This window comes from Sturnira hondurensis, unplaced genomic scaffold (assembly GCF_014824575.4).
Source record: "Sturnira hondurensis isolate 20B ecotype Veracruz unplaced genomic scaffold, ASM1482457v3 Scaffold0006496, whole genome shotgun sequence".
NCBI classification, from domain to species: Eukaryota; Metazoa; Chordata; class Mammalia; order Chiroptera; family Phyllostomidae; genus Sturnira; species Sturnira hondurensis.
The window spans coordinates 4,266,780-4,294,673 of record NW_028079127.1 but is presented as its reverse complement, the minus strand read 5'-3'; the positions used below and the strand labels follow the sequence as shown (position 1 = coordinate 4,294,673).

The 27,894-nt window shown below is 41.1% G+C and overlaps 1 protein-coding gene and 1 pseudogene across 1 annotated transcript in view; both read left to right on the top strand.

The window, feature by feature from the left end:
- Nucleotides 1-27,894, top strand: part of GRID1 (glutamate ionotropic receptor delta type subunit 1) — a 722,282-nt gene that overhangs the window by 670,457 nt on the left and 23,931 nt on the right. The window contains exon 13 of the mRNA XM_037049370.1: nt 7,389-7,584. Coding sequence (XP_036905265.1) covers nt 7,389-7,584 — 196 coding nt within the window. The remainder of the gene's footprint in view (nt 1-7,388; nt 7,585-27,894) is intronic.
- Nucleotides 5,791-5,905, top strand: LOC118989666 (uncharacterized; annotated as a pseudogene).

The window sequence follows — 27,894 nt, the reverse complement described above, 5'->3', positions numbered from 1 at the left end:
CCTAATGGGCCCTGGATGCCTCGGATGGCTTGGGTCCCTCTGGGTGGGTCTTGCTCTGGGAACTTAAGATACAGCTATCACAACCCTGCAGGGGCTCCCTACAGCCAGCAGGGCAGATGTTTGACAGGGGGCAAGAGAGGAGTCTCTCCTCTTCATGGATCTTGGATGCACTGGGCCAAGGGAGGGGACATGGAAGAGACGGGATGGCAGAGAGCTAAGTTCTCAAGGCCTGGTGCTGACTTTTTTCAGGCAGCAGAAGGATTTTTTAAATCATTCAGATTGTACTTGTGTTTACAGTGTAATAAAAATACAAACTTTACTGAAATACATTTGTAAAAAGTAGAAGCCTCACAACTGTTGGTGCTTATTTCTTCTACTTTTGTCCTATTTATTACATTTATTGTCCTATTATTTACATTTATTAATGGTTCATTTACAATGCACAAATACATTGAGTTTTTTTCACAGAGTTTATTTTGGATATCTTTTAATTTTAACAGTAATCAAAGAAATGGGATTTAGAGAGAAAAGAATGTGTAGGAAAAGTTGGGGCAGGGGTTGAGCACATCTCAGCTGGGCACTTGGTACACAGAGGGCGCTCTGTGGCCAGTGTGTGGGGGGCACATGTTTGAAGAAAGGCTTTGTGGCCTCCCATGTCCTGTAAGGATGTATTTTCCTGCCATGGGCCACACAGCTCTCATCCTGTGTCTTTATACTGCGTGAACCTGACAGTGTCCCTAGCTGGGATTCACTCTGCAGTCACTCTCATGATGGATTTTGGATACAAGGAGCCTGGTATGAGACCCCAGCATCACCTTCCCCAGTGTTCCTAGAAATTCCCCTGCAGGTGTCGAGGGAGCTGTGCCAGAGGAGGTGAGACTGGCAGGACCCAAGCCCACTGGCCCTAGTATGCAAAAGGCCAGGCTTCTGCCTTCTCAGCCTGTGGTCACTCTTCTCATCTCTTCTCAGCCCAGCCCAAGGAAAGGAAGATGTTAGAGAAGTATATGCTCTGGATGTCCACTCCAATGGCTAATGCACCCCCTGCATACTTTATATTATCACTCACTGCATTGTTTTCCATAGTCCTCATTCTGCTTTATTTATCTTCATTGCACTTTTTATCACTGACTACATGACATCTGGGGTCCATTGGCTGTGCCCCCACAGGCCACATCGGATCTATACAGTCTGTTTTCCTCTAGCCTGAAAGCTAAGACATTTTCTTCATTAAAACATTTTTTAAAGTGTTTCAATTAAAAAAATCCACAAAACCAAGAAATATGCAACAGAGTAGTATTTGGCTCTCATTACTCACATATGCACTGTCTGTGCCTTTCTAAAAAAGTTTGCTGACCCTGAATTTGCATAATTATTTGTATCTTTATTGTCAGTGTTTACATGTTTATTTTTTGTGCTTACCTCCAGCAGGTCAACTCCACAATAACAGAAAGTCTGTGCTGTTCATGCCATATTCTTAGATTGGCACAGTGCTTGATACTAGCAGATGCTTAGGAAATGTTTTCTTGAATGAATGAATGAATGAATGAATGAATGAATGAATGAATGAATGAATAAATACCCCTGGAAAGCCTTTCAGAGTCCAAGGTTGAAGTTGCTTCTTGGGGTGTCTCAGCCTTCACCTTGAAAATCTTGGGTCTGGGGGAGAAGAAAATGGTAAATGTGGCAAAGCTTGGGCCAGGAAAACAGTACATGAGAGAAATATGAGAGAGAACACAAGGCTCAGTGGGGAACTTCGGGGAAGAAGACCCAGGAGAAATGGGGAGATGGTAGCTCTGGTATCTGAAGATCCTATAAGCAGGTTGTGGAAACATAGCCAGGCAATCCCCACTGATCTGTGAACATCATCTCTTGTGGAGTAAGATATGAGAGATAGAAAAGTGAGATGCTGGAATGATAGTGAAGACATCTGGGGCTGTAGTCAAGACCAGAAAATAAGAAAAACGAGCACTCTATTCTCCTGTGCCTTTGGGTCACTCCACTACCTTCTTTTCTACATAAGGAAGAATAATAGGGCTTTAGGATTTAAATGAATCAGGACCATGATTATGGCAACTCCACAGTTGTTGAAATCTGTTTACATATGGTATATATTGATTCTGCTCTTGTTGCAAGTGTATTTATCTCCATTGCCAATATAAATATTTCTGTAACATGTAAAGATATATTTATAAATTCTGCAGTACTGATTTTTCTCATGTTGCAAATACATTTATCTCTTTGTTAATGAAAATGTATCTAGGAAATAGTAAGATTGATTTATGGAGAAAGGTATGGGGAGGGAGAGAGGTAGTGCTGAGCTAGATAAACTGTCCTTGACCATGGCTGAAGGAGACTTTGTGGGTCTATCAGAAGGTGCATATTTAATTGGAGGAAACTGCTCTCAGAGGCAAGGGATGCTTTCAAAGTTCTTTTATAAAGCATTCTCATGTCCTTATAGGAATCAGCTATGTTTTCAGTTAAGAGAGACCCCAACAAGAAGCACTCAATGCCAGGAGATACAGAAGAGCAGCTCCCACTGGTCCCAAATGCAGTTTCAGTTAGTGTACGTTTGAGTAACAAATATTGACTGAAGTTGGAGGGGGGGCTAAGCTTTGCCATGGGAGGATGCCAGTACTGAAGCTTTCTAAAAGGTGAAGTACAGAGATAGGCATCAGACCACAGAGGTAAAGAGTAAGGTACAACGTGCACACGCCTACACCTTGACACCTAATTAGTGGATCCAGAGCAGGTGGGCAGCCTGGGGATGATTCCTTTAAAGACATCAACTCTAGCAGCTTTTTTTTGCCCAGATGTTCACAATTCCTCAGGGAATCCTTTTCTAGGCAGGTACCTTCATGGGCTGTAAAAACTAGGGTCCAGGTTGCCTACCAGGGAAGTTTGGTATCTTCATGCACATCCTCGGGTTCACACATTCTCAGATCAGATCACTACTTTAGGCAGATGCCTGAAGATGGCAGATTGGACACTGATAGTCAATCATTTGCATGTACCTTGGCAAGGAGGGGGAAACAAGATCTGCCACAGGCATCTTACTGGGGAGACAGATGGGCAGATGCCTTGAGTCTGGAAGCACTGGAAACATGCTGCCTGCCCACAATTACTTCCATCCAGGTGTGACCACCTGGGTGCCATCACCTGTCACTCCTTAATGTGGCCTTATGATATTGATATGTCATTCAATGATTTGAATGACTTATCGGTAGCCTAACAGAAGAGCTTATTTATTAAACATTGACTACATGCTGGATATATTTCTGTGATCTTTAATCTTCACCCATCCTGTTAGAAAGGTATGAATTAAGAAAATGAAGTCCTCAGACATTGAAAGGCTGGCCTCAGTCAGTGGTTATAGAATTTGTACATACATCAGAATCACCTGGAGGGTGCTGAAAATGCAAATTGCTCAGGGCTACCCCACAATTTTTGAGGCAATAGATCTGATGTGGGGCCCAAGAATTTGCATTTCTCCAAAGGGTCCAGATGGTGCTGATGTCATAGCCCTGACACCATGCCTTGAGAGCTACCTCAACCAGCCCAACCATTCAGAGCCAGGATTCACACCCATGTCTGTCTGATTCCAAAACCTATCTTGTTTTAGGTGATACAAATTGCTCCATGCTAAGTGTCCCAAATGGACCTTATGTTACACATATCACTGCCTTCTCTACCCCTTGGTTCTCCATCTGGCTCCTTCCACCCATCCTTCATGACTCCGCCTAATGTTTCCACTTATAGGAAGTATTTCTTTTTTTCTGAAGGTACTGACTGCTTCTCCTCTGTGTTTCTGGGCTCCTCCATGCAGAATTCTGTTTTAGTCTCTCTCATGTTGCTTAGTTGCTTCTCTGACCATTCGTTTGTGGACCCCATGAGAGGGATAGTCCTTTATGTGCTGCTGAGAGTCACCTAGTAGGCATTAAGTGACTGTAGATAGAACAACTGGTTGAATTATTTCAGCCGGTTTATCACATACCTAAAATTTATAGAAGCCCTACCTATGATGAGCAGCTCTTCATATTTCTGGGGTAGGGGAAGCACTTTCTAACAGTTGTTGCTGAAGAGACTAGTTTGCCAAAGATGCTAAATTAGGTGTGTGCTAGTGCAGCTTTCTCCAGGCTAGGCACCCTGGCTTATTTCAAGGGTCATCCTATTTAATGGGAACATCTGTTTTCTGCTGCCTGCCAGTGTTGGCTTGGAGCCTGGGTGGTTGGCTGCCCCTGTTCTCCTTTATTCCTCCCTATGTGTCCCTTCCAAAACTGCACTCTGACAAGATGATGAGTGCTCCGAGATGGCAGCTTTGGTGTGTGAATAGTTGGGCTTTCCTGTTCAAACCTCCAAATAGCTTTTTATAGGTATATTCACTCTGAAATATGGTATAACCCACTGTGTTGTGGGCACATTAGTGAGCTTGGAAATCTTTGAAAGAAAAAGTGTGCATTTGAGATGAGAGAGATCCCTCTACATAGACTAAAGATTATGGGAGGTGATGGATAGAGTTGATTGGGCTGAGCCATAAGGTTGGCATAGCAGAGATCGGGGGGCAGTATTTTTGGGGTGGAAACACTGAGCTCTACTGAGACAAAAATGGAGGTGAAGCCATAAGCATTTGGGCTTCCTGTTTGCCATGTAGAGATGTTCCCTGAACCTTTGGGCAGGAGGACAGTTGTGAATAAATACCAAGGGAAAAGAGGACATCTCCATTTCAAATGTGGGGATAAAACAGTAGTGCTGCACCCTTGGAAGTAATACATTTAATCCATACTCATGGAAACTGCAGTCATGTAGAGCAGTTCAGTATTTAGACCCAATTGTATAATTCATTCTGATGTTTCCCATTCATCAAAGCCTTGTGTTTGTTTGTACTAATATAAGAAAAATGTAAAATGTGGGGGAAAGATCCCCCTCCTGTACAGGCAAATTACCACAGATTTATTGCTCTTGGGGCCCTTCAAGCAAAGCAACATCTTGCTTCAATTAGATGTAAATAATGAACAATAATTAGAAATAGTTCTTCATCAAATTTGTTATTTTATGTTTCCTTTCATTTGTGATGTATTGGAAGGAATGCTGAGCTCTGATTCTGGGCCATGTAGCAGGGCCTGAAAGATTGCTACGAAGTATGTCACCAAAGCAAGAGGAAGTATTCATTGCTGGCTCCTCGGTGCACGTGCTGTGAAGGCTGGTGTCAGCCTGGGTCCAGTGTTGCAGATGCAAAGATGGGCAGCTTCAGCTTCAGCCTTCCAAATTCTTAAACTCTAGTGGAGGGCATATACAGATAATAATAGTGCAGAATAATTGCTGCTAGTTACTGGACACTGAGTTTGTATCAGGCATTGCTCTAAGAGCTGAATACACATAACCACATTTAATCTCTACTGCAGTCCTCTGCTGTAGGCTTTCGTTCATTTATTTATTTGTTTGTTCATTTATTCGTTCATTCATTCATTCATTCATTTAGCTATATCTTTGTTAAGAAAAATTTTTGTTGTTGTTCAGATAAAGTTAGCTGTCTCCATTTCCCCCCAACCACTGCCCACCCTCCCTACCCATCCTCACCTCCCACCCTCGATCCTACCCCAATTTGGCTTTGTCCAGGGGTCCTTTATAAATGTTCCTTGAGACCCTTCCCCATTTTTCCTTGCTAACCCTTCCCCCTCCCCTCTGGTTACTGTCAGTTTGTTCTTTATTTCAATGTCTCTCGTTATATTTTGCTCATTTGTTTTGTTGATTAGGTTCCACTTCTAGGTGAGGTCATATGGTATTTGTCTTTCAGAGCCTATACTTTCAGGGAGCATTTCTATAGTTTGTTACTCTAATTTTATTTTTAAAAGATTTGAAAACTGAGGTGCAGAGTTTAGCTAAATGCCCAGGCCGTCAAGTATTTAGTGATGGTGGTTGGGAAACAAGGCCTGTTGTTGGACTCCAGAGTCCCTGCTTGACCCTACCCTGGTGTGCCACACTCTGAAGTCAGGGAGACCATGCTGTCCTAGAGCCATGCAAAATGTAGAGATGGCACCAGGAGGTAGGGGGTAGCCATAGCTTTCCATGGGGAGAGGTGGCAGCTGGATTGTCAAGAGGTTTGTAGAAGTGTATGCTGTGGATGAATGAGATAAAGGTATTCCAGGCAGGGGGAACCCATGGCCTGGTGCCATAGATGGGGACTGTGTGGGAGTTCTCATTTCAACATTGACTATGGAGCTGTGTGTAAGGTGAGCAACAGCTGCAGATGAGACCAGGGATGGAGGATTTTGAAGGTCATGGTGAGGAGATTAGATTTCCTTGGAACAATGACTCAGTGAGAAGTGGGAATGATATTCTGGTTGATAAAAAAGAGGACACCAATTTACAGAAGAGAAATAAGCAAAGAGCAGTCAGATTGATTAAAGCCTGGAGTAAGAGCCTGGCTTACCACCGAGCTTTTTGTTTTTTGAAATTCTGTTCTTTGTGTGACATTCTCTCAACACACTGAGCCAGGTGCTGGACATCTTGGGGCAAGTAAGAACTCTGCCCATTGGTCCTTTCTGGTGTGACTCCATCTCTTACACCAGAGGGCTTTCCTTCTCTTCCTCCTCCTCCTCTGCCACTGGCTCTTGGGCTGTTTCTGGGCTATTCTGATACACCCCTTCCTTCAATGTGTACCTGGCCTGAGTTACCTGCTTCTCCTCTATGTGCAACAAACTCAAGGCCCTCAGAAATGTCTTGTTTTATCCTTGCCATCTTTTAAGTAATGGTCAACACAAAAAATCAAGTAATCTCATATAAAAACCAGATTTATTTCTTTATTGAAAAACAAATTGGTGGGAAATGCCCCAAAGCTGAAGACAGATTGGAACTCCAGAAGAGCTGTGAGCTTTGGGGGCACATGTCTCTTAATTGGTAGAGTCTCTGGGTGTGTGTCTGACCCACTCCAGCACTCAGGGTCAGAGAGTGGTCACTGTCATCACTCTTGCAATCATGTTTTTCTTTTTTGTGCTTCAGGTGTTTGAGTTGAGGCTGTCAGTATCCAGCCTCTTGTGTTGCCCTGACTAACTTTGTGATTGTCTGTCTATATGTTTCTGCAGCTAGACTATAAGCTCCTTTAGAGCAGGAATCATGTCTTATTCATCCTTTATCCCTTGAACTTAGCACAGGACCTGGTTTTAGGTGTGGATAACTTTGCTGAATTAATGTATGCTGAGGAAACATAACTTTGATAGAATGAGGCCCTGGCAAGTCACACTCCGGGCTGAGGGATCTGTGATGCTGGGGATTAAGGGTGAGGAATATGGGCCATGTGTCACAACTGGGCTCAGATCTTAGGAGGGCCTTGAAGCCTCCTATCCATTCAGTGGCAGCCTGGACCCATGGCTCACAACTTTTTTGCATTTCAGGACATTCCAGGACCTGTCCAAACAAGTGGAGATGTCTTATGGCACTGTCCGGGACTCTGCTGTGTACGAGTACTTCCGAGCCAAGGGTACCAACCCCCTGGAGCAGGACAGTACATTTGCTGAGCTCTGGAGGACCATCAGCAAGAACGGAGGGGCTGACAACTGTGTGTCCAGTCCTTCAGAAGGCATCAGGAAGGTAGGCAGGAGCTGGCCACCTGGGCATTTGTGTGCTGTGATAGGTGCTGTGGGAATGGTCATCCCCAAGGTGGGAATCTTCTTTGAATAGCCTTGTCACCTGCAGAGTCAACCGTCTTCAGCAGGTCAGATAGGCATTTCTCCCTGGCCCGTGAGTGTCAAGTGAAGATGCACACATATGTTTTAGGTAGGTGCGCATTTTTGGCAACAGAAGTGGAAGAGGCTGCCCGTTAGGTACCACATGGTTGGTTTTTAAGGGGTCAGGGCAGAGCAGGCTGATTAAGCTTGAGACAAGAACTTCCCTCCTTGTGGGCTCATAGGATGGTGTCCCAGGGCTATCTTTCTACCCCACGTGAGAACACTCAGCAAAAGAAAAAGAAGAGAGCCAGGCAAGAGGTGGGGGAAGTGAGGAAACAAGGTTCAGGAGAGGGTGTACACTGTGGATCTCGGCTGTGGAGAAAGGGTGTGCTTGGGAGATGGTGGTAAGGGCATCAAGCTCAGGATGGAGGCTGTGCTTGGAGAAAACAAGAGAAGATAAGGTTGGAAAAAGCCAGGAGAGAGGGAGGGTGGAGAGAAGTAATTACATTCTTCACCACTCAGAATTTGCTCATTTATTTCAGTTAATTTCCACTATGAACTGAATTGATCATTGTTACCCCATTATACAGATGAGAATCAGAGACACCTGGTCACCCTCCTGCTAGGGCCCAGTGCCAGGGGTTTCAGGCTGAGGTGTTTGGCATTTCTCCACCATATTCTGTGGAGGTCAGTGAGGAGAAAGAGAATGAGATGAAGACAGGCGTCATAGCATGCCGCTGATGGTGGCATCCTCTGTCCAGTGATCCTCACCTCCAGTTGCTACTGTCCCTATGGCCATTAGTGAACAAGGTGAGAAAGATGTGCCCTCATGCCCAGCACTACTGCCTCTCTGAACAGGGCGGTTGTCCAGGGTGCCTCAGCTCCCCTCCCTTCCATTCCCTCTCCACCTGCCCATCCCTTCCGTGGCACCTTCCACACACAGTCCTGTGCATTTTCTCTCACATACACACACTCAGACTCACATACAGTCACACACATGATCTTACACACACACAGACCCCTGGCCAGCCTGCCTCAGGTATCCATGTCTGTGGAACCATCTCATAGGTTCTCACACAATCTCCCACATACTCACACATCTATGCACACACACACCTGGGTTCCATATCCTCTGCTGCTTGGGGATCACTTGACCTGACTGCAGAAGGCAATGGATGTGAAAGGACAGTCTGAGGAAAGCTTCAGGGCCTCCAGTGTCCACCACCCTGCTCTCCACGATGACAAGGGTCCTCAGCAATCTTCCAGCTCTCCCAGGAGAACCCCAAGGAGGCCCAGGGAGAGAGGCAGAGACAGAGCCCTGCTTCAGAAGCAGTGGGCATTCTGGCTGAGCATGGCCTCTGTCCAGGGGAGGGATACAACAGCTGGCTGCAGCACCTGGGTATATTGAGAGCCCCATGGGCATGCATTCTCACACTGCAATTAGCTCAGGATAGCTTCTTGTCCATAAGCCACTTTGAACAGCAGAAAGTGTCTGGGTTCTGGAGCCTGACACACCTGAGTGGGAGCCCCAGCCCATGGCTCACCAGCTGTGTGAACTGGAGCACCACTCTTCTTGCCTGGAAACCTCAGAGTTGAGAGAGGCCTGGGCAACTCTGGGGTTTCTTTCAATGCTTCAAACATTTAAAAGTTCACATTGTGATAGAATGTGAATGTTTACATTTAACCAAATAATACCCTAGCAAATATAATAAAGTGCAATATAAATGTTGCTATTCCCATGCTTACAAGATTTATTAAAACCTCTTCATTTTTAGTGCGCTACGTAGGATGGCGCTCTGACCTCAAGCCATTGGTCTTCTTTCATCCCTGACAGGGAATCTTCGTGGCTGTAGGTGACCTCATTTGGAGATAATGAATACAAAGTCGATTTGAGGCTTTTCATTAATTTAAGACCTGGGTCAAATGGCCTTAGAGTTCCTCTTGTCTGCTTTCTTTGTCTCTCATAGACAGCCAATACTCCCGTCTACATAGGAGGCTTATGAGGATTCATTGCAACAATGTTATAAAAAGCACTTATTATAAAAGGAAAGATAACTACTTTTGACTTATTAAACTTATATTCATTACAAAACACTTTAAAAATAGAAAAGCAAGTAACACATTGGCAGGAGATATTTACAGTACATAAAACCTGTATAAGATTAATATCAAGATTATATGAAGAACTTTTACAAATCAGTAAGAAAAGTTCAAACAGTTTAGTGGGAAAATGGGCAAAAGACTTACAAGGCCTTTCACAGAAGAGACAATGCATATGGCCAATAATTACCTGAAGAGATATTCAAAATCATTAGTGATCCAGGAAATGCAAATTGAGACCATAAAGATAGTTCATTTTACACCAATTAGACTTAAATAAGAGGTAGTGGAAAGGATGGGAATAACAGGTGGTCAATTGCTGGTGGGAGTGTACTCAGTTTAACCACTTTACAAACTAGTTTGTCATTCTCTTATAAAACGGAGTGTTTGCGTACCCTATGATCCAACAATTCTACTCCTATATATTCATTCCAAATAAACTTCCATATGCATTCCAAAGACAAGAAAGGCCACAGTAGCATTGCTTATGGAGCCAAAACCCTGGAAACAATCCAAGTGAGCATTAACGAGGTAAAAAAATATATAACCTGCAATGAAATGAATCCACTCTAGCTTCATGTAATAGTATGGATGAATCTTAGCAGAATAATAATGAGTAAATGAAAGGCATTAGATGCAATTTCATATGGGTCATATAATAATAACTTACAACACAATACCCTTAAAATATATGAGACTCATACGCACATCCATACTAATGATAAAACACAAGATTCGTGACAGTAGTTACTGCAGGGGTGGGGAAGACCCATAGGTGAAGAGAAAAGCCTATTGACGGATATAAGTCAAGTTCACTGGAGGCTTTAGATTCAAGGATTTTTTTAAACAAAGTATTTCTCATTATAATAAATAATAAATGAGTTAATTAAAAAAGTTGGCCATTCCTGGACAAAAGGACGGGTGTCTGGAACCAAGAATTGTGATCAGTCCCATTCTGTGCACCAACCTGCTCTTTGAAATAAATAAGTCCAGAACAAGGCAGTCCAAGTCTGGCTCTCACATGTCAGCTCCTTCTCTCCTCGCAGGCTCCCCTGTGCTGCCTACTCCTCCTCCTGGTGTATGTCACAAGGGCAGACACCACTATTAAACCCCTCTGGGAGGTGATAAATCTGGATACAGGTCATCAGAGAAATGTCTCTTTGTCACTCTACTTACCCCTTGTCTGTTGCTGACAATTAGAAATCATTTACCTTCTGGTGATATTTAGGGTCCTACTCATCAATAATTTTAAGAAAGATAAATAATGGAAGATGTAAGTATAGGACTCCTTAAAATGCCTATAGTTTTATGGTGTCAAACCTACTCTTTTTCTTTTTTTTTCAGTCCATGGGATATGTTATTTTTATGAAAACTTCATTTTATAACTTCCAACCTGGCTTTGGGGTCACAAATCTTTCTCTTGCATTTGGATCTTTAGGAAAAGAAGTGGATTTCCAGCAGCAGACAAATGTTAAGGGTTTTATAACTAGTGTCATAAAAGTGAGTTTATAGTGTTGTCTCATAGAGGAGTGCACTGCACTTTTTACTGGAAGGAGAGCTCAGATTCACTCCCAGATTCTCCTTCTTATGACTGTTTGGATGGCTACTGCACCTAAATGCTTTTCTGAAACTCTTCCTATACCTGGCCCCTGCAGAGCTACCCCTCACCCCAAGCCATGGCTTCAGAAACCTTGTGAATCCTGAGCATTGGCAGACTAGGCTGGCAATGGCCATGTTCCGAGCGAGGGTCATGTTCTGAATCCAGGCACTATAAGGAAAAATCCAGCATGTTGGGAAATATGGGCCCAATTCTGATATTCAAGGACAAGTGGCTTCTCTAAATCCTGAATAGAACCTGCTTCTGTGCAGAGCAGTCCATCTATGAAGGTGAGGAGGGGATGCTCTTGAGGGGCATTGCAGGAAACTTCTGTGAGGGGAAGGTGATCCCACTTATAACTTTTCAGTTCTTTTTTTGATGACTCTGCTCCATTTCTGGAGAGTGCTCGGTAGTGAAACAATGTCTAATGTAGCTAAAGTTAAGCTTACCCTTCACAGAGGGTAACCTTAGAGAGATGTTACTACTTTTTCATTGGGAGTGCTGTTTTTAATGATGACACCAGTTTAGGTGGGAAAGTGCTTAGCAAGAAGTGATCACTCTTCCACCAAATCAGAACTGAAGGAAGGGGTTGTGAGTGTCATGATTGCTCCACCTCTGTGACCCGCTCTCTCTGCCACTGTCCACCCAGACAAGGAAGGACAGCTCTTTCTGGGCTCTGCTGAAGAGAGCAGGAAGGAATTCGGAAGTAGAGGGAAGTTTCGTTTATTTATTAAGAGCCTACAACATACATGTTTTTCAACAAACCTCCCTGGCACCCAGTAAATCTCAATGAATACTGGATTGTCCCTGAGTGAGGCACCTATTTGCTGTCTGACTGAGTAGAGTCACATAAATTGGGGAGGAAGTTAGTGCCGTCAATTAGCTGGTTATCTGCCATGGCTTCTGTGATGGAAGGGACAAGAGAAACATCTTTGGGTCCCTTTCAGGCTTATCTCTGGATAGCCATTTCAGAGAGAAGACCATTTGGACCTCAGAGAGAAGGGAGAGGCTGCCTTCATTCCCCTAACTTGCCTGCACCTGTCAGACTTGAGGAAAGAGTAAACCAAGGGCTGGCATACTACCATTCAAAGGCCAAGTCTGGCCCACCACCTGTTATAAATAGTTTTATTGGAATACAGCCGTATTCATCCATTCCCATAATGCCCATGGATGCTTTCCTGCTACTTTGGCAGACCTGAGCAGTTGTGACAGAGATCATAAAGTCCCCAGAGTCTAAAATAGTTTATTTCCTGACTCTTTACAGAAAAATTTGAGCAGTGGGCAGTCCAGGAATACTGGCCCTGGGTCTATATCCTCTAATAGCACAAGGGCACATGCAGCAGCACATCATATAGCTCAATACCACCTAATAGCGTGTAGGCATGCTAGTGGTGTGTCATCTAGTTCTACGCCACTGAGTAGCATGTAGGCTCTGCCTACAGATTGCCCTTTCTTGTCCTATTTAGCTCTAACTTTGTTGGCCCAGAAGCTTCCCCCTCACTGCACCAGAACCCAGCTTTATTCCTGCCTGGCCTAGTCTCTCCCTGGAGTCTATTGAGCAGGTTCTGTGTCCCTGGCACTGTGCCAGGTGCTGTACGTACATTCTTCCTTTCATCCAGAACAAAACTACTTGTTTAATATTATCTCCAGCATGTAGAAGTGGGACCTGAACCTCAGAGAGATTAAGTGGCTGCTGAAGGACACATAAATAAGAGTAAACCATGGCACAGTCCATCAGAGACTTACTCCAGCCTGCCCCTTCCCAGGGAGTCACATCCCCATTTCTATACTTGAGCATGTCTCCACCCTCGTGCATAATCTTTACTTACACCTTTCTTTCCCTTCCTCTTTTACATCAAAATAGTAAGATATACGCCTGGCTCTCATTTTTAAAAGTTTGCTATGTCTCATAGCAAAGGTTTTTTAAGTCTTTGATTTTATCTTTTGATTTTCAAGCTATTAAAATGTCAATTAGAAAAAAATCTGAGATGCAGAATTGAATTGGCAAGTGATTCAAATTTATATGATAATAACTTTGTTATGTGAAATCAGACTATAATATTGTCGGTGGGTTTTTATTTTCTCTAGCTTATCAACTCTATCAAGTAACATCCAGCATAACACAATTTCTCTGCAGTGCAAGGGCTGACCTAGACTGCCAATTTATTAAGCCTTTTCATAAATCAGATCTAATATTTAATAACATTGTCAAATGGAATACAGTGTTAATAGTTTAAATGTCAGTCTTCACAGCTCATTGAGCTCTTTAAATAAATAGACAAATAGTTCATTTCAGACCCTGAAGCTGGAGATAGTATTTTTCAGAGGGAAGTAGCTTTTGAGTCCAGCAGTTGTAACAGAAGGTGGTTTTTTCCACTCAGTAAATATCTCTGAGGTCATATTTGTACAAATACAAATGCAGGGAGAAAATGTGCTCACAAACCTTATTTATTTCCACGCTGATCCAGTGCTTGCCCTGGCAGCAGCTTTTGGGTGGGTATTGCCCATTAGCACCTGCATTTTTTCCTTCCCTTTGCTCTCTGCTCTGTAGGGAGGGCTGCTCTCACTGTACACACTCCCTGTAGAGCGTTAGGGGCCATGCCCTGTGGAAGAGACTGTGGTCCCAGGAGGACCCTACCTTCCACGCAAGGATCAGGAACTTCATGCCCCACAGTGCTCTCCATTTGGAGGGAGCAAGGCAAGGAAGCATCCTGGTTCCACAGCATGCTGGGAGTTCTACTGAGTGGAGGAAGAAGCTTTCATGGATGGTACCCCTTTGCATTGGGGGGATTATCAGGAGGGTTTGGCTAAGTTGATGAAAGGAGTCCTTAATACAGGTCTGATAGTCTAGAAAATCGACTGATACAAACTAGACAGCCTTGTGCAGTGGAAAGCAGTAAGGAGCTATAGGCCTTGCAGTCATGCTCTAAGACGTATATTTTGTCCTTTCTCTGTTTCTAAATCAGTGCAGATCAGGGATTCTATATGCCTCCTTCTTTCTCATGTAGAATAGTAATTTATCTCGATGTCTTCTGTACTTGCTGAAAAGGCACTTATATCCATTTTGTAAGTCAGATAGTCTCTTCTCTTTATTCATTCATTTATTCACTAATTTACCCATTCAAGAAATGTAGTTTGAATAGCTTCTATGTAGGAGTTTGGTATTTAAGTTCCAATTTCAACCTAATTTAATCCATGGCTTTGGTCAAGTGAATTCAGCCCTTTGAGCTATCTGTAAGACTGAGGAAAGCCTGCACAGACTTGTGGGTCTACCAATGCATAAAGTGGGCAGTGTGGATTGCAGCACAAGGCCGACGTTCAGTGAATATCAGCAAACTGTTTTAGTACCTGCTCTGTGTTATGAAAAGAAGGTAATAAAAGTATAAAGAAAATATTACTTTGTTTTTAGGAGGTGTATTTTAAATACAATAAAATGCACATACACTGTTTATCTCATGGGTTAAGACAATTAAATATAACAATGTAATCACTAACCAAAACAAGATATGGAACATTTCCATCACCTTGAAAAGTTTTCTCAAGTCGATTTCTAGATATCCCTCCCTACTCCCAGAAGCAACAATTTATACATTTCTAGTGCTACAGATTAAATTTACCTGTTCTTGTAATTCAGATAAATAGGATAATATAAAATACGCATATTTATGTTTAGTTTTCTTTAACCCAACAAAATCTTTATGAGATTTATCTATGTAGTTGTGGATGTCAGTACTTGGTTCTTCTTTCCCTTTGAGTAGTATAGTGTTCCATTGTATGAAAAAACCTCCATTTGTTTTTTTATTCTCCAATTAACATACAGTTCAGTTGCTGATAACTTATGGCTGTTATGAGTAAGACAGTATGATAATTTTTGCATCTCTTGTGGAGATACATTTTCATTTCTCTTTGCTAAGTCTAATATGAAAGAGTAGAACTCCCAGGTCTATAAGGAACTGCTTCACCACCTCAACTGCTTCACCACCAATAGAGAGTGGTTACTCTATTTTACACTCACACTAGTAATAACCTACTTAGGCACTTACAAGTTTCAGTTGCTGACATCCTGGCCAACATTTAGTGTTGTCAGTGTTTTTGACTATATAATTCAAGAATATCTGATATGAAGGCTATCTCATGGTTTTGATTAGCATTCCTTTGGTGACTAATAGTGTCCAGCTCTCTTTCATGTGCTCACTGGCCTTCCAAATAGCTTCTTTCATGAATTGTGTGCTCAAGTCTTCTGTTAATTTTTACTAGGAACTTCCTGTTTTCACTGTTGATTTAGATGAGTTTTTAAAAATATATTCTAACCAAAGACACTGAAATAGAGAACAGGCTGACAGTGACCAGAGGGAAGAGGGGAAGGAATTTCAGGGGAACTAGGGGAGGGATTTAGAGGAACATATATAAAGGATACATGGATAACAACTGAGAAGGGTGGAAAGGGGAGGGAGGGGGGAGCACAGGGGGATGGGATGGGAGTAGTAGACAGAAAACTGTACTTGAAAAATAATTAAATAAATTTAAAAAATTAAAAAAATAAAATATATTCTATGGATATAGGTCTTTGATGAAATAAAAGTGACGCAGTTATAATTCCGTTTGTAATTTGCCCATTTATTTTCTTAATGCTATTGTTTGAGGAGTAGAAAATTTTAATTTTGATAAAAACCCATACAGTAAAATTTTATTTTTGGTTAATGCTTTTTTTGTGACCTAAGAAAGTTGCAAGTTTTCTTCTAGAAGTTTTTACATTATGTATATGTTGCATCTAAAATTTGGTTTGTCTATGGAATAAAGAAGTGGTTCAGGTTCACTTTTTCTTTTCCATACATATATCCAATTCACTGACCTTGAACCAGTTATTTAAAAAAACGTATATTTAGTTAACAAGTAGACTAGCTGCCTTGATTAAAAATCAACAGGCAATATATGTGTTAGTCTATTTCTGAATTCTCTATTATGTTCCATTGATTTATATATCTATTCCTATGTCAATACAAAAATATCTTGATCACTGTAGCTTTATAATTATTCCTTAATTCTATCCCTTAAATCAGGTATTATAGGTTTTTCAACTTCTTTTTTTTTATAAGATTTGGAAAATTTTAGATTTTTTGCATTTCCATTTAAATTTTAGAATCATTTTGTTGATTTCTTTAACAAAACTTGAGATTTTGATAGCTATTATATTGAACCAATGGATCATTTTGGGGAAATTGATATCTTCACAACACTGAGTCTTCTAATCTGCAGACACAGTTTTTCCTTTCAAAACACCAACTTTGACATTATTGATCTTATCTGTTTTTATATTTTATTGATATTTTATTTCTTCTATTTACTCTAGTTTTAATTTGTTCGTACCTCCTCTAGCTTCTTAAGGTTGAAACTTTAGATATTGCTTTTATTCTTGTTTTTTTCCTCTAATCTAAGTATTTAAAGCTATAAATTTCCCTCCATGCACTGTTTTAGTTGACTCCCATGGAGCTTTATATGTTGCATTTTCATTATCATTCAGCTCTAAATGCAAAGCATCAGACTTAGTCATTTTCTTCAAGGTATCCTTACTGAGTTCTGAAGGACAGCAAACAATTGTGACTTCATGTGGAGAAGACTTCTGGAACAGAGAACTGGGACTTATTCTGCTTAGTGAGGTTGAGAAAAGCTTTCTAACGTAGTCTTATCATGCACAAGCATTTTGCAATCCAAATGCCAAATTCCTTTTCAGTCTTAAAGATACCATTGTGAGAATGTGGAAGAAAGCTGGCAAACAGGAAATAAAATACACAGAAAAATAAGGGAAACCAGAAAGAAACAGTGGCCTACCATGTGAGGAAAACCCATTTTTAATTTTACTAAATGTGTAGTTTTCTTGTAGGGTATTGCAGGGACTAGTATTTTCTCTGCTTGACAGTCACTGTTTACAGAGCCCCTTCTTGGGTCTCAGGATTAGTGCCAGGTGTTTTGGCTACTTAACATGACAGACTTTTTCACGTGCTTCAACTCTGGTCCAACCCAACTCCAAGTGCACTAAGGTTAAATAGCCCCTCATCTATGTCAACATTTAAAATAATAATAGATTTTTAGAGGAAATTTTAGGTTACACATTTATAATTTAAATTTAATATTCTACCAATATAAGAAGTTTAGAATATTCCTAAAAATAAGTAGAAAAGAACCGACTAAACATGTTTTTTTTCTACCACCTAAATGAAGTACTAGGAATTTTTGTTTTTGCGTATTCTCTTCTGAACATTTTCAAAAATTGTAAAAAATATGTTATAAAAATATAACTTCTTCTGCCTTTTCCTAACACCATTGTAAAACTTTATAAAAATCATGTTAGTGGTGAAATAATATTTCAATTAATATTTCAAGTAGATATAAAATAATTTATTCAAGTATTTCCCTCTCAAGTGTCATTTGGTCATTTCCACTTTTTCACAAATATAAACATTGTCATGAACCTCATCATGACAATGGATTTGCTACATGTATTTCTTCAGGTCAAATCTTTTTTGAAAATTTTATTTCATTTTAGAGAGAGGGGAAGGGAGGGAGAAAGAGAAGGAAAGAAACATTGTTGTGAGAGTGAAACGTTGATAGTTGCCTTTCATCTGTGCCCTGACCTAGAAATAGAACTGGCAACCTTTCGCTCTGTGGGACAATGCCCAACCAAGCCACACCAGAAAGAGCTTAAGGTCAAATTCTTAAAAGTAGAATTATGATATCAAAAAACATATAAACATATATACTTTATATATGTTTATATACTTTTATATATACTTTATATATAAACATATATAGAATTCTTGACAAAATATTCCTGAGAATTGCCATAAGTAGGGCTGTGAATTAATGTTATTCTTATCTTTGGGGTCAAAAGAATATTCAGGTTTCAGTGTTTCTTCTTTTTTTAAAAAAATCAAATCCTGTAGATTTTTGTAGACATTTTTTATAAATTGTCTTTTTTACTTTTCCCATATCCTTTATTGTGATTTTTTCTTTCCTTCTTCTTTATACAGATGCATATATACATGTATTTTTTTGCTATATTTTGCTTTATTATTCTGGAGACTGGAGTACAGAAGAAGTCACTTTCATTTCAACTCATTTTTTTATTGGCCCACATTCAACATTGCCATCAGTGATCCATGAATTTTAGTGGATATAAGGAAATTGAGTAAGGTCACAGTTAGATATCTTTATTTAATACTCAGAATTGATGCACATAGACCCCTTTGGTAAATGTGTATTTCTACAATGATTTACTATATGAAATATTATGTCTTTTATCCAGTCATTTATTTCATCAACTCATTTACTAGTATTGAGCTCAGTTCACATGTAAGAATGTACTTGATCCTGTCCTCCTAACACAGAGTTAGAATTGGTGTAGGTCAAAGTGAAAACAAAGACTGACCTTGGATAGTATGTTATTTCAGAAATAAAAAAAAAAAAATATTTGTTGTTTTCTTTTTTCTTACTTTACTAAGAAGCCTTCCCTCCTTTGGGGCCCTGGGTCAATGTCTGGACAATAATTTAATCATAATGGCTACCTATAGAGAGGCTGGGTATGGATTGAGTGTGGTATTTTCTTCCATCCATTAGGTCAGTTGTGCTTCAACACAGCCCACTTATTAATGAGGAAACTAAAGTTTGAGGAGAGCAAGAGACTTCTGAAAATCAAGCTTTAGTCAGTACTGGACCCAAGGTTTGAACCTAGTATTTTTGTTACATCAGCACCTGCGGTATTAGCTTGTGAGACTCAGCAAAAAATGGAGGAGATACATGATCGAAGAGGAGCTTTAGCTCCCTCCTGCCAATCACTGTGTGTTCTGTTCACAGGAGGGAAAGCTGAGTAGTTCCTTTCTCTCTCTGCGCATTTGTATACCTTGTGTGCTGCATGGCATACCATTTCCTCCCTTTGTTGGCCAAGGTGGTTTCTGGTTATCTTTCTAGTCTTAACCAAAGCATTCACACTCCTGTGTTCCACCTGAAGTTTCTCCATCCTCTGCACAGGGCCAGGGGCTTTCCTAAGACACTGTGTATCCTAGAGTACAACTTGATCAGATGTAACTCTATCCTCAGTGTCCTGCTCTGTCACATTCCTCACTCAAAGCCTCCCTGGAGCCCAACCTGTCCCCTATTAATTTGTCTGTCTGTGTCCAGAGCCTAGAGCAGAGGTAGCCACAGGGGCAAAGCACTTGGACATCCAAAGCCTTCTATCCTTTAAAAAAATCAAACAAAATAAATGTTCCATGAATAAGAGATGAGAATGTGCAGAAATGTAGCTGTGTGCAGAAATGCATCCATGTGCAATCTTTCTTCATTGTGAATGAGTAGGATGCTGGCAACCAGTTGCAGGGAGAGCAAGGAGTGAGGAAGGAAAGGGAGGGCAGGGGGGCCTAGTCATTCTCCTGGAGCAGGATCCCATACAATGGACTACAATGGACTTACAATACTCTGCTATGTAACTCTGGTGCTGATTGGTTTGGGATAATACAGTCCAAAGAACAAGGAAAGTCCCCACTGTGACTCCCTTATTAAATTGGTTTGCCTTGAGTTTCGAGCATTGCCAAGCAAATCTTGTTATGAATTCTTCAATTAGTTTCTTTTGCAATTTTTATAATTTGGTAGGGAAAGCTTTGGACTCAAATCAATATATGTACCATCATGTTAACTTTGATTATTTTCAAACTCCTTACTAGAAAACTGGGAGGATGTTCACTCCTCTTAAATGTGACTTTATTTTTCAGATTTCCTCTGCCCTGTAATTTACTCTGTACCCAAGTCTGATATGCTTCACCTTAGTGCTGACTATAAATGTGAGCTGATTTTACTTTATTTGTTCTCCTGAGTTTTATTGCCTTTGAGCTTTGTGACTTAAGTTTTTACATTTTGAACTGAATTGATTATTTGATGAAATTAAAATCAAGGAGTGGTTGCTTATGAAAACAATTTTGATTTATTGCATCAGCCAGTTTCTTGGAAATTTTTAGCTTACTTTTATTGTTAGTATATTTTATTATTTTTGTTACATATTTTTTTTTGTTCAAAAGCAGAAAGAGGGAAAGGAAATAACATTTATAAAGCATTATCATATGTATTTTATCTTCACCAGCGTATTTTATGATATTTCTCTTTTGAAAATAAGGAATGCAAAACTCAAAAAGGTTAAAAAAAACTTGCCCAACGACGATCAGACTCTTTCTACCATGCATGTGTTTATTATTATTACTAATATTATTACCATCACCATTGTCATCATCAATAATAGGAAACCTATTTGAGTAGGAGTCATGGTCTCCACTGGCATAGGTGGCTCTAAGAGTTTCTTTACTCTTCAGCATACATGTATTAAGATTATCTTTGAACCCTATGTTTTAACATTTGTGTGTGTGCGCACCCATGTGTGCATGAGACACACACACACAGAGAGAGAGAGAGGAGAGATGAAGAGGGAGAGAGAGAAGAGTAAGAGATGTGAAGCAGATTAACTCGAATCAGGAAGAGTAGAGAAAATAGTAAAAGCATGCCTCCCAAGGATCAGATAAAGAAAACAGAAATGGTAAAGAAATGGTGAGGGCAGAGTGAATTGGGTATATCTACTATTTTAAGGCTCTCCACATGGAGGAGGTCTTGAACCTGTTCTGTAAGACCCTGATTTCAGACCTCAGTTAGTTAGTTATACATAAGATGTTGAGGGGCTATCCCAACACTTTGTAGTAATTGTTTGTAATCCCTGGGCTATGTGGCAGGTTTCTATTAAGGCAGTGCCCCTGGCAGGCCCCTCTGGTAGCAAATCTTTCTGATTCTTTGACTTTAAAAAGCTGTACATCCTGACGTAGAGCTCAGAGCTTGCTCTGTGAGCAATGGGAATCCATTAGGATCTTTTGGGGCAGAACATCACCTCTTTTGTAGCTCCTCAAAGTGCTTTAAAGCTATTGTGTGAATTCTCAATCTCAAAGCTGATATTTTAGCAAAGGCCATAATGGGATACTTAGCCACAGTGGGATTATAGAATGAGACTCTTCAACATAAAGCCACATGGATGGTCTCTCAACACATTAAGGGGTAATCTTTAATATTAACTGTGATCACATGCAATTTTTCTACTTCTCCCTCCTTCCAGTGTTATAGTTTGAATTGTGAGTTTCCAGCAACCCTTTATAGCTAAAAAACAAACACTGGGAGGAAAGGCACCATGGCCTCAGGTTCTAGTTTCATGTGTTTTGTTTGAGCTTTGTCTCAATGAAGTAAAATGCTCAGTTAAGACAACTTAATGTAGTGAATAGTGTGGGGTTGAATTAACAAGAACTGGGTTTTTTTCTTTCAATTTATCTTTTGCCAGAGATGAAATGTTGGGCAAGTTAACTACTGAACAAAGTCATATGAAAAATAGGAATAACAGTACTGGATCTTCCCAGAGTTATGATAAAGATTATAGGTGATGTTAAAAGGATTGCTGTGATGCCTTAAAGTGTATATTTTAAAACAGGAGTTCTAAAAGCATGGCCCTTGGACCAGCAGCCTCAGCATTATCTAGGAATGCTCTAGAAATGAAATTCTTAGGCCCCACTTTAGACCAAATGAATGCAAAGCTGGGTATGGGAGCAAGGGTTGGGGAAAGTTAGTAATCTGTACTTGAACTTGCCCCCCAGGTTATTCTCATTCCCTCTTAAGTTTGAGGGCATAAGCTTGAACAGATGTGCTTATTGTTATGTTTGTTGTATTAGTACTTGATCTGTTCTGGTATCATAGAAAGTGACTCCTAGCCAGAGGCTGAAGGTGCCTGTTGATGCTGTTCCTGAGAGTCACCTCTGGAGGAGCAAGTAGAAAGGACAGGGTAGGGGGCAGACCCAGAGGGGCAAACAGGACATACCCAACTCAGCTCACTTTGATTCAAGGCCTGGGCTTGCCAGATTTTAGTATACATTCCTTCTATTTTTCACTAATCATTTTATACACATTTATTCAGCACCAACTGTATGCCAGATGTCATGCTTGGACAGTGAAAGGACGTGAATGGTCTAGAGACTTAAAAGCTACTGTGTGCGTGCATGTGCACAGGAGTATCTGCGCAGCCTTATCCCTGCACTGGTTTATGGGATGTTTGACCACGTGGATCCCTATCCTCTGTTCATGTATTATTAGGTTGTTTTCCTTCTCTAGGATGACATTTTTCATTCTGATTTATTTTCTCTTTGTAATCTATTTTGTATCTAGGCAACCCAATTTACTCTTTCTTTATATCATTTTTAATATTTTCCATGGAATACTTCAGACTAGAATGCTGTTTATCATGGTCTTTGAACAATTTTAAATTTTGATAAATCATTGAAAATCAGTGTGTTCCTTTGCCCTGCTGATGGTGTGCAATTTCAGACTTCAAGAAAAAGATATTGATTCTTCCCAATGAGGGCTTTTCCTTTTCCTTTATACCAAACCCACTCCTTCTCCCTTGGAAATATGAGAGACCATCTCCCACTGAGACAATACTCAGTTTACTAAGTAAGACTGTTTCTTTCCAGAGTTCCAAATGCCCTGAAAGGGAATGAAACCACAAAGCTTCTGTGGGGTCAGGTGCTGGAGGCAGATGTCATTAGCAAAAGCTTGGCCAGCATTCAGCAGCAGAAGAGAAAAAAGCAGCAGTTGTAACAGAAGCAACTTCTTGGGGACTCTGTATGGCTCTTCCAGGACACTATTGTTGGACTTCTTATGTGTAAGACATTTGTAGTCAAGTAGATCTGGGCAGATGTTCAAGCTTTGCCAGAAGCTGATTCTGTGATCTTGGACATAGTCCATCCTTTCAGAGCTTTGATTCCCTTGAAAAATGGATATGATTTGTGCCATGGAAGTTTGTCCTGAATTTACTAAAAAGAAAGTGTATGAGAAAGCATCAAGTAGAGGGTTCTGTGGGAAGAAGACATTATTGTGACTTTCCTTTAAGATTTGTTCTCAATACCCTTGGTCTCTCAACCCTATGATTTCTCCTCCTGTATTTAGTGCTCTAACCAAGACCCCTGAGACATAATACTAAACATGTTCTCAAAAGAAGACCAGTAATTAATTTATACTGTGGTGTATATCCTTGGCTGTCAACTTTAGCACACTCAGGATCACCTGGAGAGATTATTAAAACAGATTTTTGGGCCTCACACTTCCAGAGTCATTCAGTGGGTCTGATATGGAGCCTGAGAAAAGCTCTCCTGATGGTCCAGGGAAGACAATTTGATAACCACTGGTATAGAGGATGTTAAAGCTGGAGAAGACCTTAAGGACTTTCTGGACTGTTTTCCACTTATATAAATTGGTAGTGAGTCAGTAACTGGGCCAAGACTATGACCCAGTCTAATAGTCTTTCTAATTTACCAGGCTCATGAGTGAAGACAAGTTCAAGTATTATTTCCCCCAAAGCAATTGCATTTTAATGAGAATCCAACCCTTAAGCTCTAAGGATGATGCTGGTAATGATTATCATGATCATGATAATAGTGTCTTTTTTAACTCTTTTTGTTATTGTTCAATTGCAGTTGTCCCCCATTCTCTCACATTTCTCTCCCCTGCCTATCCCCACTCCCACAGTATCCTACACTGAATGTGGAATGTAGGAGAGTATCTTATTGTTTTAGTTCCTTCAGTGCATCAGATGTTTGCCATGCTATCTCTTTCTGTGATGAGCCAGTGAGGACTTGCTATTCCTGAGTTCCAGATGAAATCTCTTAGGTTCAGAGAGTTCAGGTGGCTGGCCAAGGACACTAGGGGGAAGGCCCAGTCCACCCATCTCCAGACCCTTGCTCTTGCCAACATACCATGCAATGCTGTCTATCAAATGGAGTTGAAGACTTTATAAAGAAAGTTAAATCAAATATAAGGTACTGTAAGAATAAGGACATTGGTGGCATGAGAAATTACTTGTTACCCTCTCTAGCCCTTGCTGTGCTCCTCACTATTGACTGTATTTCTCTGGAACATGGAGATACCAGGATTAGACAGGAAACTATTTGCAAAAATTGTCTTGCAAAACTAGTGCCTGGCCATCAGGAGCTACTGTCTGCTGCCATAGCCTTAGCACATCTTCATTATCTAGGTCTTCTCACCTAGGTAATGAATAGCCTCCCTGGAACCACCGTGATGGGTTTCTTATGGACACACACACACACACACACACACACACACTGCATCCATCCTACCAGATGGCCTTGCTTTCCATTTGGTTGTGTTATCTCATTGTCCAGCTCTATTCTATTTACTCTGATTTGAAGCCAGGAGCCAAATTGACTTTGCATCCTGTGGACACTTGAAGAAAGCAGCCATTATACAATTGTGGTAGAGCTCAGACGCCATCTGGTCCTCCCATGAGCCTGGTGGTGTACCTGTTCTTGCTGGTCCAGGGACTGGTTCAGGGACTGATCTAGGTAAAGGGTGGCAGGTTTCCATAGAGATTCCTGAGGTGGGCTATGAACATGTCTGAGGGTCCTGCTGTTGGTCTGCCCTACATTTTTTTTTGTCATTTTGGACAGTGTTTCTATTATTTTGAGAGGCCAGAGAAAGATAGGCTCTTATCTCCAGCTAAAGGTCTGCTTTTCTTGAACCCTTTGTGGCTCTCCATGTGCTTCGTACCTACATTTACTTTGCTGCTGCTTCCCTGGGGACTGTGGGCTTATACTCACACATGTACAAGTGCACGTTCCCAAGCACACAAATGCACACATTTACACACACTTACACAAATGCATACATTCATGTGCACAGATTCTCCTGTGCACACTCCCACACATACTATCCACACACTCTCACAGAGTGGTTTCTGACTTGGTCAAGGTGGAAGAAAAGCAGCTGACAGATTGATCTGAGTCAAGTAAGGACCATAGGAAGGAGAAAGAGACAGAAATTGTGTTGAGCTCTCATTATGTGCCATCCAAAGTGCCTTGCATCTTGTTAATTTTGTGCTCAGAATAATCCTCTAGAAAATGACTATAGGCCCCCCAAACTTGAGGCTCACCAAAGAACTTAGATGTGGAGTATGTGTCTTCACCCAGAATCCTACTGTTTTCACTACACTATGCTCAAGGAACAAAGCTGAATCATTAACATTACCTTCTTGGTCAGCTGCAATCACAGAACAAATGCCTATGGACCTTCAGAAAACATGGGCAACACTGGGGAGTGAGAGAAATCAACAGAAGTCACTTGTGATGGCATCGCCCAAATATGTGTTTGGTGCTTGGTTTTGAGTCTTCATAAACAAAATTTTTACATAGTGATTTAAAAAGGATATCACAGTATAAATATTCTGTTGTAAGAGAACAGAATATTTTTACACTAAACAGTGTAATACTAGTTATCATTTATTTAGCGCTTAGCATATGCTTCAAGGCCCTACATATGTGCATTTATTGAGGAGTATAATGCTTGTCAGAATTCTGTGAGGGATGCATCATTTTACATCCAGTGGAGCCAAGGGCTGGAGATGGTGAGCAACTTGCCTGCACTCACACAGCCAGCAAGCAGTGGGGTTGGAATTTGAATTCACACAGTTGAAGTTCAGAACCCAGGCTGACTCTTGTTTACCATAAACAGTTGTTTCCCTTAGCAATGAATGCTCTTTTAAAACACATCAGTAACATAATATTCCATCATCTAATGCTGTCATTTACCTGGATATTTCTCAGTTGTTAAGCATTCAGATTGTTTCTAATTCTTGCTAGTTTAGACAGCGTTGCCCTGAAACTTTTTGCACCACCATCTTTTCAGAAACTGAACAATTCCTTAGAATAAATCCCTAGGAGTGGAATTGCTACATATATACATTTTAAAGGCATTTGATTCTCCCTTCCAAATTGCCATTCCAGAAGTACATGCAAGTCCAAAGTCCTGCTAGCAACTGTAAAATCATCCTTTTCTTCACAGAAACCCTGGGTTTGTTTTATTTTGTGATTTGGCACAGTGCATGTACAGGTATAACTGTAGCCAAGGTGCAGGCTGTATGTGGCAGTGTGTTACCATTTCATGAATATGACCAGAGGAGCCGAATTATGGGATGCTCAAAAGGGTCAAGTCCAGCTTTGTTGGTGTGAGGGTTGGGTAAGGAGAGGTAGTGGGCGTGCCACTGGGTGGTGAAAGCACAGAAGAGTTCATCAGGTTTCTAAGAGTCCCTAGTACCCTGACGACCCATCCAAAGATGGCACAGGCACCCCCATCCTCCCTCATCTGGTGTTTCAGCAGCTCCATAAACCACCTTTGTTTGTAAAGCTGGAGAAAGACAGTCATTACCATTCTAGTATGTCCTGTCACCAGCAGCATTCCCCTGGTATGTGCACAGAGAACAGGGACACTGGGAGCAATTTCCCTGCCTTTCCCCCATGAGTCTCAGTAGGGCAGAGGGGAGAGCACAGGCTTTTCTGCAAGCAGATGGACCTCAGGATGACCTGGCTCTGCCACTCACTATCTGGGTTTATTTGGGAGAAATTACTTCATTTTTCTGAGTCTCAGGTACTTAATCTGTGAAATGGGATTCACATTCTGCCCTTTGGAAGTGTATGGTGGTAGGAAAAGGAATCAGGTTTCTTGAGGGCCCAGCACCCAGCAGGCACCCCATACCTACCCTGTACCTGGCACTGCAGACATCTGATTTCCTTCTGTACTTCTTTTCTGAGCATTTGTGTTTGATGTTGGCAGTACCAGCATTCTTGTTTGGGGAACAATATGGTTGCTTACTCCTTCATAAAGCAGTAAGGATGGAGTACATGAACATAATGAAATTCTCGCCTTGAAGGCTGTTGTCTCTGAAAGTTTGTGCTCCAAGTGAGTTCTGAGCAGGATGGAATCAGTTGTGCAATGAAAGGCCATGCAATCTCATTTTATTACCCATGTGGAGCAGCAGAGTGAGTCATAGAATATCCAGCTCACTTATGGCTGGATTTGTAGTGCTCAATCTTCCTCCAGCCAGTATTACAGGCTGATTGTGTTCCCCTAATGTTAGGGAGGATGCTCCAAGCACTGGGGCCAGTCTCATGGTCTCAGTATCTTTCCATTTGTAGCACTGTAGTATGTGGGTAGACTGGGGATGGCGTGGACTTCAGGAAAGGGCTTGGGTCCTATTTGCTAAGACACTTGCTGGGAGATTAGCCAGGGACAACCTGTCTACCTGCTTCTGTCCTGACATCCTGGAGATGGATGCCCAGGTGCCCTTGACTTTCTCTAATGTCAAAACTGTTCTTTTCTCCTTTCTCTAAAGGCCTCATATCTGTTCTTTTTATGTGCATGTGAACCAAGTGCCTTTTGTTTTCTTGTACTCTTCTTTACTTTTTTTAAAAGAAAGGGGAAAGTGAAATGAAGCAAAATGTTTAGATGCAGGTCAGGAAGGTAAAAGATGCTTTCCCAAGTATTCAGATGGTGTTGGGGAGCCAGTTCCCTGGGAAATGGGAGTGCTCTACTAGGCTTTTGTGTTCTGTAGATAGGCAAGGGAACCTCCAGGCACCAAGGGCACACCAGGAGATGAAGATCAGCTTTGGTGCCTTTATAGTG